Source organism: Apus apus, chromosome 2 (assembly GCF_020740795.1).
Source record: "Apus apus isolate bApuApu2 chromosome 2, bApuApu2.pri.cur, whole genome shotgun sequence".
NCBI classification, from domain to species: domain Eukaryota; kingdom Metazoa; phylum Chordata; class Aves; order Apodiformes; family Apodidae; genus Apus; species Apus apus.
The window spans coordinates 20,264,450-20,282,689 of NC_067283.1; the positions used below are offsets into that span (position 1 = coordinate 20,264,450).

Below are 18,240 nucleotides of genomic sequence, written 5' to 3' on the forward strand. Positions count from 1 at the left end.
TTAATAAAGCTTCTTCTAGAAAATAAAATATTAATTTCAAAGCTTGAAAAAAGACAAAAAAATAGGAATTTGAGTCTTTAAATCTCTTCCCCTCATGAGAACACAGAAGTAAGGGACAGGGTGCTGAAAATGATCCCAGAGACCCTTTTCCTTTTATGTCAGAATCAATGAGAACAGAACTTGCCCAATGACTCCAGAATTTTATATGTCTGTGCAGAGCTGTGCAGAATTGATTTTAAATTATCACCATTTGTTAACATACAAAGACACAAAATCAGACAGGTTTACTGCCAGTAAAATCAATGATTTATAGTTTCTACTCAGAGAACTACAGCTTCTGGCTGGAGTACACTGACTACCTGTGACAGAAATATTTGCCACTACAGGAATTACTAGTTCTGCCTGTTTTTGTGGTGGATTTACTTATTTGTTTATTTATTAGGAGCAATGAAGAACTGGAGAAGATGTGAAGCTTTGGTTTCCAACAAAATGAGGTGGGCTGGACTATGGGACAGGTTTTGACTGGAGAAAAAACAACTTCTGGTATCAGCACTTTTTCAGAGATTGGGTGGGAACACAACACTATGTTAAATGCCTTATTTCTCAGAATCTAAAGAAAGGTAGCTTCTACAGGTACAAATTTATCATCAGTTGTGAAGAGCCCAGAAGAAAACTATGACAAACTCTGCAAAAATTTCTAATATAAATCTGAACTTGTGATTTACTCTTCCTGAGAAGTCAGGTAAATTTTGCATAATGAACAATCTGATAATTTTCTTCTCTCCGAGATAGTATCATGAAACAATTTAATTCCAAAAATGGTTTATCTATATCCCTCCAAGGAGATATGTTGAATTTTATTAACAAATTTAGCAAGGAAAAATATAACCTCTGTAATTGGAGGCTTGCTTGGGTTGGTTGTTTTTTGTTTTTTTGTTTTTGTGTAAACACATGGGGTTTGGAGGTTCAATATTACTGAAACTATATTAACATATTATTAGTAAATAAATATAAAAATAGTTTCCTAGAAGGCATCTAGCTTGAATCAGGAGGTACCAGAATTCTGTACAGGTATAGGAAGGGAAAGTGAAATAGAAAGATTTAGACTAAGGTATTATAATTATTTAAATATACATTACATAATTTCATTCAGGACTTTCCACTAATTATGCTGGTTTATTTAGTCTAACTATCTTATCCTAAAATTATTCACCATTTCCCTTCCTGTGAAGTAAAAATAAATAAATTGTGGCCTCACCACAAAGTAGCTCTCTTCACTGGAAGATACTTAAACGGGCTGAAGAAGCTCTCTAAGGTACTATGCCCTGGATCTTAATTTATAATCCTTAAAAATGCAGAAATGTCCTATCTCTGCCAACCAATAAGGATCCAAACCTTGCTCTGATTGGTTTCAGGGAGAAACTAATTAACTCAAGAAACTATGCACAAATTTCCCTAGTGTTCCCAGTCCTCTATCACTACGAACCTTGTTTCCCTCTTCTCCTCCTTTGTTTTTACAAGAATTTCCCCCAGCAGCTCCCCCTGAATCATTTCTTGCCCTTGAGAAAAGAAACTCCCTGAGCTCTCAACTTGAGAGAGGTTTCTGCTTCACTGCAAGCATGAGCAGACAAGCTAGCAGTGATTCCCCTGGCTCTGCAACTTAAAGAAATCAGAAGTTAAGTTTCCACTACAGAGTTTTTCCTAGTGATCTGACACTGCACTATCAGCAGCTCAGGCAGTTAACCCTTTGAGTGTCTCCTGCCTTCAGCCTCTGGGAGTTTCAGACATGGATCATTGACTCTGTCTAAGCCTCTGCCAGATGAGTTCTGCTCTGCTGCAGAATTTTCTCGCTATTGCTTCACATGCGCTCATGCATACACCCCCCCCCCGCCCCCCCCCCTTCAACAGGACTCTCTCTGCACCACTGGGTTATTTTTTCCCCAAATAACACCCAAACATCCACTGTATTTTTTGAGTTGCTATCCTTTAATTATGTACAGGTGTCAGTTACGCTTTTCTTATAAGATCTATCGTGAAATGGATTCTACTAAAAGTATCAGAGAGCATGTAAAATTATCTGTCAATGTATGGATTCTAGACTGCTCGGTTATTTGGCTGGTTGGCCTGTAGTGCTTTTGCTGGTCTGCTGGTTCAGGGTCTGTACAGGAGAAACATTTTGGCTATTTCATATTTTGCTTTTTGTATCAATTCAAGCTTCTTTATTTTTATGACTCTGAAGACAAAAATGTTTTGGACATTTCCAATCTGATACCCAAAACTATAGAGGTTAAATTATTTCATTCACTAAAAAGTTGGCAGGTAGATAACATTATGTTATATGGAGACAGTTATCAAATATTTTTTTTTTTATACTTGGACACTGTAGCTGTATGCTGTATAGAAAACCTCTTCGTAAAGATAAATAATTCTACATTCAGAGTGGTATCTGAATAATATGCACAGAAGAAAAAAAAAATTATCTCTCATTAGGCATTTCTCTGAGTGTGCTCTGAGTAAAATAGTATTCAATAATGTGATTAAAGATTATGCCAATGTATATAAACACATAGATTTTGTTGTGAAGCAAATCAGAGTCTGTGGCAGGAAGAGCAAGGAAGGTTTATAGACAATCAGGCTTCAAAAACTGTGCTCCATGAAGCAGAGATAAAATAGGGAGAAAATATTCTCAATATGTGTTATAAGAAAAAAAATCCCAAAAAACCTAGCCAAGATATTATAAAATTAGCATTTCCAGACATAGTACCTTTGCTCTGTGGTTTCTAATCTGAAATCAGGAGACTGACTTCTGAAGAATGGCTGTTCACCATTTTCTGAAAATTAAATACCTGTACAATACCTAAAGGGAACTCCTAAACTTATAGCAGCTCAGACTAATGGTTGGTTTTGAATACATTGACCAGTGACCACTAGCTCATTATTCACACAGAGATTTTAACATTTTTTTTAACTCCTTCTTTATGCTTTCTATGCATATGGAAATTGTCTTTATGATTGTTATTCTCTTGCTAAACTACTTCGATGAAAATGTCATATGAACTATCTTCATTCTGCTATGTTTTAATTATAATCACTCATCTGACATATAAACACTTTTATTCCACCTTGAAAAAAGAAGGAGTTCTGACCCTTTGGGACACACTTCTTCTCAGCTTGGTGCCTGAACCTGCATCTTTCATGCCTTTTTGAGGTGGTATTACACAGAGATACTAAACGAAACCTAATTCTTGATCAAGGGAAATTGTTTTTCTCTAAAAGAATTTCAGGATTGGGTTCTGTCAGGCATACATCTTATGTGAATTCTTAAACTGTAATATGAAGAAATCCTGAAGAAAGCCTACCTGCCAGACAGAAGAGTGAATCACCAAGATCTAAATAAAAGTTTACACTTTTCAAAACCTAAAGGAGAAAGCACTGAACAGCTTTTATGCTCATGAAGAGAAGCCTAAATTCACACAGGTAGAATAACATAATTTAGTTCCTGGAAGCTGAAACTTTTCTTGATGCTAAAAGGGGAACTGACAAGTTTAAGGGGAAAAAACCCTGAGGATCACCATGCTGAGGCTGCATATGCCTCAGGAAGGCTCTGAATTACGAATGGCTGGCAGTGGGAAAGGTATCAGGAGAAAACAGTACATGTAGTTCCCCTTTTATTCCAGTCTTTCCTAGGCATTCATAACTGTTGGAGACAGGTTATATCACTAGCTGGACCTTTTCTTTACTTGCTATGGCTGACCTGAAGTTCTGAGTATACCTACCTTAAATTTTTGTAATTGAAATATAATTTCCTTTGTCTGAGTACATCTTTGCAATATCAGCTCTTCTAGCAAGTTAGGAAAAATGATCTATAGGAGTGGATCTGGCTGTCTCTCATTACTGCCTTAGATGACAAAGAAACTGAAAATTCAATTTCAGTAAGATATTAGGTTTTAGGGTTGTTGGAAGCCTTTGTGTGCATTTTGAAAAAAACCAGAAACAACTCACAACACATTAAAGTACTCAGTGGCTAGGCTTGAATGTAGAGCCAAATGCAGTCTTGTAATTCACAGATTCTGATTTACTTCTTCTCTGTTTCTTCCCTACAAGTGAAAGCTTGCTCAACGTAAGGATTGTTTAAAACCTTTACAGCAGGTCTAGTTTGTGTTTTGCTACAGACAAATGGGAAGACTTGCATGAGTTAAGGCATGAGTCAAAGCAAACTTTTCACCTAAGTGAAAGTCATCAACAGTAACTGAAAATTTTCCTCTACTTCCGTACCTAAATAACAAATCTGACCCTTTTGTTGGTAACCTGTACAGGGAAGTCAAGAACTATGACAATATTAGAAAAAAAACAACCCACAGCAGCCTGGGAAATAGCATTGTTTTTTGCACAGTTCCACCTGATCAGATGATACAGTGTTGGAGAGAACACGTACTATCTGTGATAAGTGATTTGCATTCTTTGATTTGTCCTTTTATCTCCAGTGCATCCTTAGATAATTATATTTTCTACTGCAGACAAATCTTTCAGAGAAAAGTGAAGCTGAATTGGGCTGTGGGGGAAAATTTGTAACACTGGCAGTCCTTTCCCACGTGCTAAACTGATAGGCAAAAGATACTTTTTTTCTGAATGTTTTGTAAAGAAAGGAATTGATGAAAAAACAAAGCACTGAAGTGGGAAAGGGTCTAAAATAAAAGAATGAAGGATGATTAAAAGTAGTTCATAGAAGAAAAGAAAATACTTCAGATAGCATTGAGCAGCTGTGGGAAGTAAACTGAAAGAAAACAGACTAAATAAGAGAAATATAAAATACAGAATGATAAGGAAAGGTGGAGTAGAAGACACATAAGCACATTCGAATTTATGTATTTTCTTTGAAACGCTAATTATTTCACTAAGCAAAGTAAATACTGAGCTGGCAATAAGCACTGATAGCATGACTGGAGGTGGAAAAGCATATACTGATTCCTCACAGACTCTAGAATCAAGGGCACTGAGTGATGTTTGTAATGCTTTTTATACCCAAGGTGCAATCCAAATATTAATCTTAAAGTATCAACACTACTCATTTTGGATAAACCGAAACATAAAGCAATTACTTAAAGCAGTTCTATTTAGAAGTGTAAGTTCACAAAGAGCTGTCACTGAAGAGGAGCTAGCAGGTAACCACACTACATGAAAGGGCAGGAGCAGCAGTCAGTGCTGACTTCGTACTGTACATAGTATTCTGATTTACAAAAGCAGAATAAATTTTGTGTTAATGCTAAGATTTAAATTAAGTAGAAGCAGAAATTTTAGGAATTTCTGTGATGCCTTCTGTTTCATCTAAACTAGAAAATATTATGAGAAAGGTATTAGTGAATACAAATTGTGATTCAACACTTCAATATTCTGGGCTCATCTGAAACTAGAAGTGGAAATGTTTTTTAACTTTCTTTTTTTTTTTTTTTTTTTAAATAAGATTGTCCTGGTTTGATCTGGATTAGAATAATATTTTTTTTCTCAGTGGTTTTACTTTTCAGTTAAGTCCCTTCTAAGCAGGTGCAGTTGCTGAAATTTGCAGCATGTTTTTCAGTAAACACTCCAAGTTTATAATTATGCATAGAGAATGGTATGTAGAAGCAAGGTCACTGCTTGGTTCTGAAAAAACTTCTTGTGCTCTGGAAAGAGAAGGGAGTAGAGGGATCACATCTGCCACCCTCCTTTGAGGAGGAGTGGACCAGACAGGTGACTAAAATTGACCAAAGTCTTCCATCCCATATGTGTCATATTCAGTATAAATCATGAGGGTCAATTCTCTTTGCTCTTGCCCAGCATCCTGAGAGGACTCCATCTGTTCATCTGCCTTTGATCCTGATCTGTGTGTTTCTGAATCCCTGAGTTACTACATCAAGCTCCTGTCTGCCAGTGACTCCAGGAGTCAAGTCTGAGACTTTTCCATGGCCTGTCCTGCAGCCTCAGTGGTGATGTGAGCATTATGGGGGGGGCTGATACTTTTGCTTTTTTTAATTTTTTAATATATATTTTTATATATATTTACATATTATTTTCTTTTTCACCATTGATGTGTCATTAAAGCTGTGTAGTTTACTTTCCAACTCTTAAGTCTTTCTACCTTATTTCCCCTCCCTTCCCTATAGGGAGAGAGAAAGGGATTAATCGAGAGCAATCTGTCATTCATTTAATTGCCAGCTCAGCATTAAACCATGACGAAGATATTAAATACAAATAAAATATAAAAAAAAATAATTAAAAAATCAAGGTTATAACTTTAAAGTTCAAAGAAGATTGTTAGAACTGAGTAAACTCTTTGGTCCTGCAGATCTTCACACACCTTTACCAGCAGAAAATAATGGACCTTGAAAAGCTATAAAAATACGTCTCGTTTAGCAGTTAATTCTGAACCAAGTTAGATCCTGTGCCATAGCTGGCACTACAGCTCTCTCTCTGCATGGGCATCTGCTAGAAGTTACTTCTGCAGTAGGCCAGAGACTAGCATGACCCCACGTTGCTTAAATGTTCATAAATATTCTTGGATTTGTAGTAACTCTCCTGGCTAATGAGGGCTGACTACTCTAAAACAAATAAAAACCTGGTAATGCTTTATTGCTTAGAGGTCCCGTCCAGCTAAATTGTGATTCCTTCTATTTAGAACATGTTGCCTCAGGAAACCTGAAGTGATTTAAAAGACAAGCTGAAAAATAAAAATGGAGAGAGGAAAAAGATCTGCAGTAGTGAAGCTATCTTCTGAAATGGAGAATATTACACAAAACCTGTACTGCAGGTAGCAGACCTTTCTTTGAGCTAGCTCTTTGAATAAGCATGCTGAGCGAAAATCAAAGAAAGGCTGCCAGTGAAGTAGGTACATTTTCTCATAGTTTATGTTGAAGGAAAATGTTCTTGCTCAAAGGGTAGTGATTTTAAATTATTTGAAGGTAGTATTTTCAAGTTTTATCATTTGAATTTTTAAGTGCTTATTCAGAAACTATTATTAGTAAAAAATAACTCCTCCTAAGTACCTGCTCTTTGCCAGGAACAGTATTTAAAAGTCAGAAATAAGTTCCTTCTCCTAAACTGCTGTGGTTTATTTTATTACACAGATTTTCTGTCATTTTCTTGCCTCTTCACAAGCACAGATTTGGCCAGCCTGACAATTTTTCCTAACGTTTTCCTTACTGTATACCATAATTGTAAGACAGAGTGTGATAAAAGTTAGATACTTTGAAGTATTCTACAACTGGAAAATCTCTGGAGAAAAATAAGGTGGTTAGAAAGCATTCCTCCATAAAAATGATCTCTGTTTCTGTAGTTATTATTATTTTGGAATGCCTTAACATATACTTTCCATGGAAGACTTTTTTTCTTTCTCTCAACTCGTGCTTGCTCATAATAAATTACAAAAGTATAAATTTATTAAAAGTAGAAAATATATTTATATACATTGTTGGAATACAGACCTAGGTCTTGCAGTTAATAACAAATACTCAAAGCATACAATTTGAATATTTCCCTCTCTACTAAGGCATATTATGCATGAAACTGCCTAAGTAATTCTTAAGGTATGGTTAACAAAGGTGATTAAAATAAGAGTAGAACATGCACTCGTCTATGTGCATTATCTGCAGCTCATTGAAAAATATGCAAAAATAGCATTTGCCTAGTATTATTCAGAGAAAACAAATAAAAATTTGTTCAGCTTGACATTGAACAAATGCCACCTGTGTGAACATACATTTCATTTTAAGCCTTAATAGTAATGTGGTTATTTCTTGAAGGAGAATTTACCACATCATCACAATAATAAAAACCTAAACAAACATTTTCTTGAACAGCATGACAAGTAATTCATACACACACTATTCTTTCTGAACAATAAGAGATTAATAAGTAGACAGAAATGTTATTCAAGCCTATTTTTATAGCATCCATATGTATTTATTTAACTATAATAATTCTTAGTTATTCCTTGTGAATGAAGATCCATACAAAATGTTTTATGTTTCTTTGATGTGTTTCCCCTCTTGACTCTTTAAAATAAAGAAAGGGAATATTCTTATCAGAATCTGTATTTGCACACATACTTAATTTTTTCTTTTGATAGGCTATACTCACAAACGCTATGTTTCTTTTGCAGAGGAAAACACTGACTTGCTTACAGAGTAAACATTGCAGTATAAGGCAATAGAATTTAACTCTTTTTTCCCCCCCTTTTTTTTCCACATAATTAACTCACTTTGCTTGTATAGTAAAAGAGAGATTGTAAACTCTGAAAGAGCCTGGCAGTGAGATAAATTTGGTATACTTCTGAGATATTTTATGAAGAGAGTAAAGATGAAAGAACTAGTCATTTTATTTTTTAAATAATTGTGAAGCCCTTTAATATTCATAAAACTCTTCTGTTCTGAACTACGGACTTCTCTGAGTATTTTCATTCAGAAGTAAACCAAAACAGTTGAGTGATGGCAGATCCCTCCAAGCATGGTTCATAAAAATGCTAACAGGCCCTCAATGACAGTAATATTTTGAGGTGCTATAATTACTCATATGTTCAACTGCTACTTACAGTACTAAACTGTCTTCCACAATCCATGGGCAAATATCTTTATTTACATACTGCTCTCAGTTAGCAAATAGATAGGAATCCCTCTGATATGTATAATGAATGGCTCCTTTCCTTTAAGGAAAAATGTGCTAGCTAAGAGCTTGCAGTGTGTGTCACATATGACAAATTTGATCTTTCTTTCATTTAAACCTATTTATTTCTCTTGCAAAACACATGCTTCTTTGCATGATTGTGCTGCCCTCATTTCTTTTCTACATTTTTTTTTTTTTTAATGAATTAAAAACATAGCAGTATGCTGAAGAAAAAAAAATGAGATTTTGTAACTTTGATATATGTTGAAATGCCACAATTTTCCTCTGTCATCTGAAAAGATGTTTCGTAAATGTTTTTGTAATAACATACCTCCATCAATGCATTCTGGGGTGAAAGAAATATCATCAAGAGCAAATTCTGTGGGTTCACTCTGTCCCACTTCAGCTTCAAAGGCAACTCTGAAAGGGCTGTTACTGGAGAGGACCACATTTGCATACATCCATTTGTTTTCTTCATTTCTACTAGAAGACCACATAAGAATATCCATTCCATGTTCTTCAGCTGTGTATACCTGTTGACAATGACACCCAAGAGATGCAACTGAATCAGCATTAAGCAATGGAAGAGTTGAGCTACCTAGGGAAACTGTGCAGCCACTGGCCTGGGTTGTACTGTTATCTATCCACAACTATGCCAGGAAATGTGTGCTCACATATCTTCAAAAAAATTAGCTACAATTTCTAAAAGAATAATACATAATTTAAAGGTTATACTAAATCAGATGAGATTACAATGGAGTTCAGAAAAATGGGAAGCCAAAGGACTCTCTTCATTCAGCTGGGGAGACAGGTCTTATTCTCTCAGAGATTGTGTCCTCAGAGAATGTAGAAACAATTACAAGATGCAATACTGTGTTCTTCGCTGAGATTATTCATGTCACTGAGAGTCTGAATCATCTTCTGGGTCAGGAAGTACATTTAGTCCATACAGGATTTTTTTCTGGCTTGTGTAAACATATAAGGCACATAAAGGTAGAGCAAATTCTCATGGATATGAGCTCCCTAGAACCCTGGAGAGCTACAGCTGTGTGGTGCTTAGTGCCTCCAGATCCTCCAATGCCTCTTTATTCAGCACCCTATGAATTACATACAAGCTAGCCTGGTAGGTGAAATAAATTAACATGTGAAAGAAGAAAAAGCTAGCAAGATGTAACCCACTCAATGGCATGTGATGAAAATACAGCCTGTAGTGAAGTCCCATTGAACAGCTCTGTATCAGTCTGGGTAGATTGTGCTGGAGCTTATACCAACCTAGTTGTGAGTTAAATCCCATAATTTTAATTTAAAAGTAACAAGCATGCATTGCACAGAGTCACTGTATCTTTCTATTCCTCATTCTGTGCTGACACCATTTCTAGATCACACCCACAGTCTAAATCACAAACAATAGGAACCAACAGAAAGAGAACTATCACTTCAGTCACTGCACAGTGAAAAGCTCAGGAGTGAAGATACCTACTACACACCTTATGGGAATTTTAAGAGTAATTTAGGATGACAATCTGCATGAGACAAGTGCATAACTGAAGCTTTTATACTTGGTTCTTGGTCTTTCTCCAAGGTGCCTTTGCCTAGTCCACTGGCAGTCCATGGGTGAACAGCTTCCGTTCGGACCATTTTCCTGTCTTAAAATACTAACTCAGTTCTAATTTTCCACAGTGTGTCCTGTGTGTTAGAAACTCCTGAATTGTTTTTGCATCTTCTGTTTCATTTTGGAAATGGGGAAAGGGCATGCACTTTTGAAGGTCACAAAATACAAGCTGCTGTATTCTATTTAGTCATCAGTAGTTACGACTCATGACTATATTGTACCCAAATGCTGACTTTTCAGAATAACTTATTATCTTCCTGATCTTGCCTGAGTCTAGCAGTTGTCATGCTGGAAGGTACTGTGTTCCATCTGGAAAGTTAATTAACTGACTAATAACCAAGAAGCCAATGTAGATCTGAAGGGTGCACAATAAGAGGCGTGTTCTCCCATCATTCCCAAAGAAGGAAAAAACTTGTAAAAGCTAACTTTTATTTTTCACTTCACTAGGCATCAGAGACTGAGGAAACCTCCCACTGACACTGGTGAAGAAGGGTACTATGTCTTCTGCTCTACACCCTTAAGATCATACCTTTCAGCTCCTTATGTTCCTTGGCAGTCACCATTGCACATCTTCCTTCGGCTGAAGCTACACTAGAGGCAGACTAAAATTGTTTCTCTAAAGCCCACAAATCAGATTGGCAAAACTGTATCACAGGTTACTGTCACAATATAGAAGCACTTTGAAAAGTTATCTACCTCTTTTCTCTTTATTTCTTTAACATGAGTTTGAAGTAATAAAAACTTTAGTACTTTTTAGTAAAATTGAACTGATATATTAGAATTATACTATCAGATTGATAATTAATTTTTGTTATAATTCTCAGTTGTGTGACAAACTACTGCAGTAAACGGGCAGGTGCAGAATGCTGAAGCTTAATGAAAGCTGAGTGGTTTTTTTCTCTCTGACAGATGACCACTAGGATCCCCATTGGAATGAAACAGATACGAAAATCAGTTCCATTTCTCTATGAAACTTCTTTCCTGCTTCATTAAATGCAACTAAATAGTAATAAAAACATAAAATAAATGCATTTTTTTAAAAAAATTGTATTTGCAGAATACTACAGTAAAAATTGTATCTATGAAGAGCTATTCCTGTTCAGGCATATTAATTAAATAATAGACCATTCACGTATTTAGTGCTAAATAAAAGACCTTTCAAAGGCTGTTTACCATAGTTTTATAAGAAAACTTGGAGATTTTATACTTAATCATTGCAAAGCAACTTTTTTCTCCTCTTGGATCCCATCCTGAAGCATCAATATTCAGATCCCTTTTAAATAGCATCCATTCTATGTTAATGCAAGAGCTACTGTAAACATTGTGCCGTTTTAAAAGATAAAAATAGCCCTTGCTTCTGGTTGCCCCATGAACAAATGACAGAGTTTTTGACAATAGAATTCTGCAGTTGAAAGTTGCATTGTGAATACAGACGAGAAGCACTTTTAATTCCTTTTTGTCTCTTCTCAGTGAATGGATCCTTTTCTGGGCAAAAATTAGATTATTTCTATAACTTCACATTATTTTGTGTAGTTCTACCACATCTGCTTCTGATACCAAGACATCCAAAGTTTTTATCTTTCTATTTTAATCATACATATTGGTATATTCTATCTCTGCTGTGCTTTTCTCTTTAATTCAGACTTGAACAGATGGCTATATTTCAGATAATAGCTATAATGTTGGCTTTCATAGTGATTCTATTAATTGAATCATAGACTCTTAGAATCATAGAAACATAGAATGTCTTGAGTAGGAAGAGACCTCTAAAAGTCTTCTAGTCAAATCCCCCTACAATAAACAGAGACATCTCACACTAGAACAGATTATTCAGGGTCCCATCAAGCCTTACCTTGAATGTATCCAGGGATGGATCCCCAGCACTTCTCTAGGCAACCTCTTCCTGTGATCCACCACTTTCATAGTAAAGAACTTTTTCATAATGTCCAATCTAAATCTACCCTTCTCTAGCTTAAAACCATTACCCCCTGTCCTATCATTACATGCCTTTGTGAAAAGCTCTTCCCCAGCCTTCTTATAGGTCCCTTTCAGGTATTGGAAAAACGCTATAAGGTCCTCCCGGAGTCTTCTCTTCTTCAGGCTGAACATCCCCAGCTCCCTCAGCCTGTCGCCAAAGGAGAGGTGCTCCACTCCTCTGATAATTTTTGTTGCCCTCCTCTGGACACACTTCAACAGGTCCACATCCTTCTTGTGTTGGGGGCTTCAAGAGCTGGACATAGTACTGTAGGTGAGGTCTCCTCAGGGTAGAGTAGAGGAGCAGAATCACCTCTTGATCTGCTGGCCACACTTCTTTTGATGCAGCTCAGGGTGCAGTTGGCCTTCTGGGCTGCAATTGCACATTGGTGACTTATATCCATTAGTACCCCTGGGTCTTTTTCCACAGGGCTGCTCTCTAGCATGTCTTCACTCAGCCTGTATTCATACCTCAGGTCTGGCCTGAGATATATATCTCATATCTGGCCCAGATGCATGACCTGGGACTTGGCCTTGTTGAACCTTATGATGTTCACCTGGGCCCACTTCTCCAGCTTGTCCAGGTCCCTCTGGATGGCATCCTGTCCCTCTGGCATATTGACTGCACCACCCAGCTTGGTGTCATTGGCAAACTTGCTGAGGGTGCTCTCAGTGCCACTGCCAATATCATTAATGATGATAACAAATAACACTGGTCCCCGTATGGACCCCTGAGGGACATCACTTTTCATCATTTTTGTCTGGACTTTGAGCCATTGACCACTACCCTCTGGATGTGACGTATTCTAGCACATTATCCAGACTTTCTATTACATTATGGCTTTTTTTCAACAGCAGTTCAAAAATCTTCACTGAGCTGCTGCTTTTGAAGTTTTGGGCCTCTGGTTATTTTGTTTTTAGTTTTTGTTCTTTTAGTATTTTTTTCAGTTAAATGGTTGCGTTACATTTATAGTCTTGATTTAATAACAACAACAATTGATGACAAAATAGATTATTAGTTTGAAAAGAAAGAAAATAAAAACACCAGGAAAAAAAAGTGTTCAGAAAAGTAAATTGAGTCTGTGATATCATGATAATTCCTTGCTGAGTACTTGTCTCTTATGAGTATTGTTATATATTTCTACAAAAAGAGTACAGGTTGTAAAGCCATAAACAGGGAATCTTACTTGTATGTGGGCCTAGGACATTTCTTTATGGATCTCTTTATGAAATTGTAGATAATGACAGTTAATTAGAGTGTTTGAAATGCAAAAAAAAAAAAAAAAAAGCAGGCTCTGGTTGGCCGTCTGCCTACTAACTCACACAGGCCATACAAATCTACTGAATCACTAACTCTAAGTGTTTTGTGATGCTTCAAAAGCTTCAGAAGCTCCTTGAAAAAGTCTCATATTAAATTAAATTAAATCTACACTTTTGCATGCTGTTATACCTGGGATACTTGAATTTAAACAAATAGATAATCTCACAGTATTTCAGTTACCAAGACATCCAAAAAGAAATTGCTGTTTGCTTTTAACTTCAATTTAATTTGCAGCTTCTCTCAACCTTTATATACTGTTTTGCCTTCTTAATCTTAATATGCAAAATTTGTGTATGTGGAATGATAAATAATGTAAACTGGAAAAAATGGACTTGAAGACATGGCAGAGTATTTGAAAATCTATATTCAGTTAGTAAAATTGCAAGATTGCAATATAAACACTTCTTAAAAATTCATCTTAAATACCTGAACTATCTTTGGGAGGAGTACATTCTGAACATTTTTACTCACTGCATAGGAATAAATGTTAAAATAAAGTAATCTGAACTCCCAAATTAATTTGGTAAGTAGAAGTATCTTCTGCTTATACTAACTTCACATAATACAGTTATTTCCTTTAATATATCAACTAATTTTATAGCCATACTCAGAGTATCAATGAACTAGATGGTAGACACAAAATTGAGATGCAAACCCTATCCTGAAAAATATTGCTTAAAGATAGGCAAATGTGGAATGAAAGGTAACATTATTATTCACCTCGGTATAAGGAGAAGCCTTTTCATGCTGGACAGTTGAGCAGAGTTGCCTAGAAAGGTTGAGTAGTCTCCATTTATGGAAGTTTTCAAGACTGAGTGAATTTCTGAGCCACCTAATATGATCTTGTAGCTGACTGCTTGGAGCAGAAGATAGGACTAAAGAACTCCCAAGGCCCTTCCATCCTGAACTGCAATCCTACAGTTTCATAATCCTATGCTACTGTACTATGATTTTCCTTTATATTGGAGAACCAGACCAAAGACAACAGGGTAAGTACAAAAACAGTAATCCAAGCTTTCTGATTTAACTCCAGGTCCAAGACCAAAAAAAAAAAAAATATATTCTTGCTCACTTTTAACTTAGACTAATTTAGTTAAGGAGTTTGATAGTACATGTAAATTGTTATATTCTATCACACAAAGTAAAACTGACATAACCTGTATTGTGAAAATTTAGCAAACTGTCATAGAGAGCAATAGAAAGCAATCTTGCTCAGACCTCTAAAAATGGCACTATGTAACATATTAATTCAATGAGCCATATGAAATAAGTTGTTTGCCAAGGGTTTACATACCTTCCTGGACTTTTATGAGGGTACTTAATAACCTAAAGTGTGCCCATTAAGGATTATTTGGGAACAGCGAGAAGACATTTGAGCTAGTATTGTTAATATGGTTAAATGCCTTATTTCCAGGGTTTTTTTAATCAAACACCCTCTATACCTGATGACATTAATATGTTTAAAACTTTTATTTTAAACCACATCTTGTTTCTGTCCTAAACATTGGAACCTGCTTCTTTTTTATGTTAAAGAATGAATTGTGCAGAGAACTGTGCTGATGTTTGGTAGGTTTAAGTATGGTAGTCAAAGACACAACGTTAATTCTTACATATGTAGCAAAATTGAATCTGTGAGGAAGCGCTGTTAAAACAAGCTCTGAGATTTTGCTCATTCTAGACACAGAAATGCAAATACTACTAAAGCAAATACTACCATGCCATGATGTAGCACAAATGTTTTTTCTCTTACCTTTAAGACTCCTGTTTGCCTAGAAGCAAACATCCAGAACCAGAATCGAACTCTACAGACCCCGAGGCTAGCTGGGAAGAGTTTGGTGGTAATTATCCTCGCTCTGTTTCCTTCTTTCTGGGCAGATGAGTTTACATACAAAAAATGCTGGCCTCTACCTTAATAAAAAGATAAAAAACATTTATGTTTTTTTAATACTACTTTATGCTTCAGAGAATAAGCATTTTTACACACATAAGATACTGGTATCTTTTACCACAGGCATCCATACCCTATGTTGGTTGTACAGTGACCTTCCATTTTAATACTTAGTGTATTTCTGGTTTTTACATAAAATATTCATGTAACTTTCCTCAGAGCTCACTCTGCATTTTTTATCCTTCTGTAAATACTTGATTTGGATTTGAATAACAAATTTTAAACATGTTGCAACCACAAACATTCATTCACAGATTCTAAGGATCAGTTTGAAGGGTGACATTTCAAGACTCAAGAACATCTTTGCTGATAGCTCTTACCCAAGAATATTTCTTGTCATGAAGCATGGCAACAGGGAAAATATTTAAGCCCCAAGGCTTGTTAGGGAGCTAAAATATCCATGTTTCCTATCATTCAGCTGCTGCTGAAAAACCCCAAGGTAGCACAAAAGAATACTCATTTTTCTGTTCCAAGCAGAAAAAAGTGCTCTGTGTCACCCCCAGCCCCTGCCCCACCAGAAGGAACCTATCACCTAAAATGATTACATAGCATCAAAAGCAAGTGGTTGAATAGGCAAATTGTGCCTGTGCTGACTTGTTTGTTGTTTGGGTGGTTTTTTTGTTGTTATTGGATTTTGGTTTCTTTTTTATTTGTTTGTTTGGGTTTTGTATCTTTGGGGTTTTTTTGTTTGGTTGGTTTTGTTTTGGGAGTTTTATTTGTTTATTTGTCTGCTTGCTTCATAATTAACTAGCAGTAGCCCCTTCTTTGTCATCACTTTAATTCCATCTACTACAATAAAGCAAGGTTTAGTCCTACATGGAGACAAGAGTATGACAGAGCCTTCTATGGTGAAGAGATTTTTCACACAGAGGAGGGCACCTGCTGAGGCTGTCCTGAAAAACCATACACAGAAAACCTCAGCAGACAACTTCCTCCTAAATCCTAAAGAAGGAACACCTGAAGATCAGAGTGGAGTTAGCAGTTGTTTTGGAATACTTGAACTACTTCAAAGAAACATTTTGAGAAGTAAATGTAAATAAATAAATATTTTTAAATTTGAGACCTGAATAAGCTACACACTGTTCAGATTGTGGAATGTTAAACAGGTGAAACATAGCTGTTATTTATCACTAAAAGTCTTTGTTTTCAACTCACAGTGCTTACATTCTTTCAGAGTCTGTACTAACTCAGCAAGATAGTTTTCTTAAAGTGATGCAATTTTTAATTTATTCTTTTTTCAAAATAATATTGATATCCATCTAAAACTGTAAGATCAATTTAAAGTTGTGCTACATGAAGTAATACAAGGTACATTTAAACCAATATGAGTTTTCGCCACACAAAGTTGTGCCAATATGCTTGCTACAAAGTTGGTACAAAACAACAAGCTTATTTTTATTGCTATTTTGTCATGTATGCTCTGTACAATGAATTTATATGCTTAGTAGCTACAGTAAATTATTTTGAAACAGGAAGGAATTGGATTCAGGTCAGGAATGGGCTGACAGATAGTTCTGGACATTTCCAGTCATCTGTATCTAGGCTGTTGGCAATTCTGACAAGTGATTTCTCTACTGTTAATGTGGCTATTTCTTGCCCAGTTAATTTGCAAGTAAATTACAAATCTGGGCAATTTTGCAAGCAAATTTACTCTAATTTTGTTTTCCTTTTGCTTCACTTTTTATTAACTTTGTTTCTCTTACAATTTCTGGGTAATTTCATAGAAGCAAAGAAGAACCAATTAAAGGAGAGAAACCAAAACAGAAAAGCACAAAAAATCTCCCTGAAGTGCAAAGGACTACTGGTTGTTTTGCAATCACACTGCATCAAGAACAGCAAGAAAGCAAGTTAGACTACTGATTTGCAAGAAACAGCTTGCCTGGGACAGCTGCAATATTTTTTCCTTCTACCTGTCTGTTCTGTCTCTTTCCAACAGGGGAGAACTTCCACATTTGCAGCATGCAATAGTAATACGAACTAGTATGGATGTCTGCTTTCTCTAAAATAAAAGCACATGATTTGTGGCCCATAAGCAGCTCCCTCATGATCAAGGGAGCAGGCGCAGAATTTTCTAAAGGAAAGAGGAAAATAAATGTGCAGGACAGAAATGGTTACAGCCACCCACTGATAAGATGTCTCTCTTCACTTTGAAAACATAAAACACCAAAAAAGAGTAAAAATCTGGAGATCACGCTGCTAACAAATGCAAGAGAAAAACAGTAGAGATTGTAACACTTCTTCATTGAATACTAATTGCTATTTGATAATTAGCTGGAAATTAAAATAAGGTACCTAAACATTAAAGCTTCTAAAAAAGTTAAACAGTTCTCAAATAGCTATTGGTATATTTATGATGGAAACTAATATTCCCTACATATTTATTATGTTCTATATTCTGTATAAGACATTATATGTTTTTATATTTATTTTATATTTTATATTTTTATATAAAATATTATAACTTGCTGTGTACGTAACATAGATAACTGTAATTGCCTCTCAATACATTTCATTCTCCTAAAAATCAATAGGCATTCTGATAGTAGTCCATCAGCAACATGGCATTACTCTCTCCTAGGTGTAGAATCTAGAATTTTGACTTGTTAAATTTCATCCTGTTAATCACAGGTCAGTGCTCCAACCTATTTAGATCCCTCCGCAAGGCCTCTTGTCCCCGAAGAAAGTCAACAGCACCTCCCAGTTAGGTATCATCAGCAAGCTTGCTAATGGTGTGTTCAGCTCCTGCATCCA

General features: G+C 35.9%; 1 protein-coding gene across 1 annotated transcript in view; it reads right to left on the minus strand.

Moving 5' to 3' along the window:
- MALRD1 (MAM and LDL receptor class A domain containing 1) overlaps positions 1 to 18,240 on the minus strand; it is a 200,688-nt gene that overhangs the window by 49,932 nt on the left and 132,516 nt on the right. Inside the window, exons 31-32 of the mRNA XM_051609180.1 lie at positions 15,292 to 15,449; positions 8,966 to 9,167 (exon numbers count right to left, since the gene is read on the minus strand). Of these exons, the coding sequence (XP_051465140.1) occupies positions 8,966 to 9,167; positions 15,292 to 15,449 (360 nt within the window). The remainder of the gene's footprint in view (positions 1 to 8,965; positions 9,168 to 15,291; positions 15,450 to 18,240) is intronic.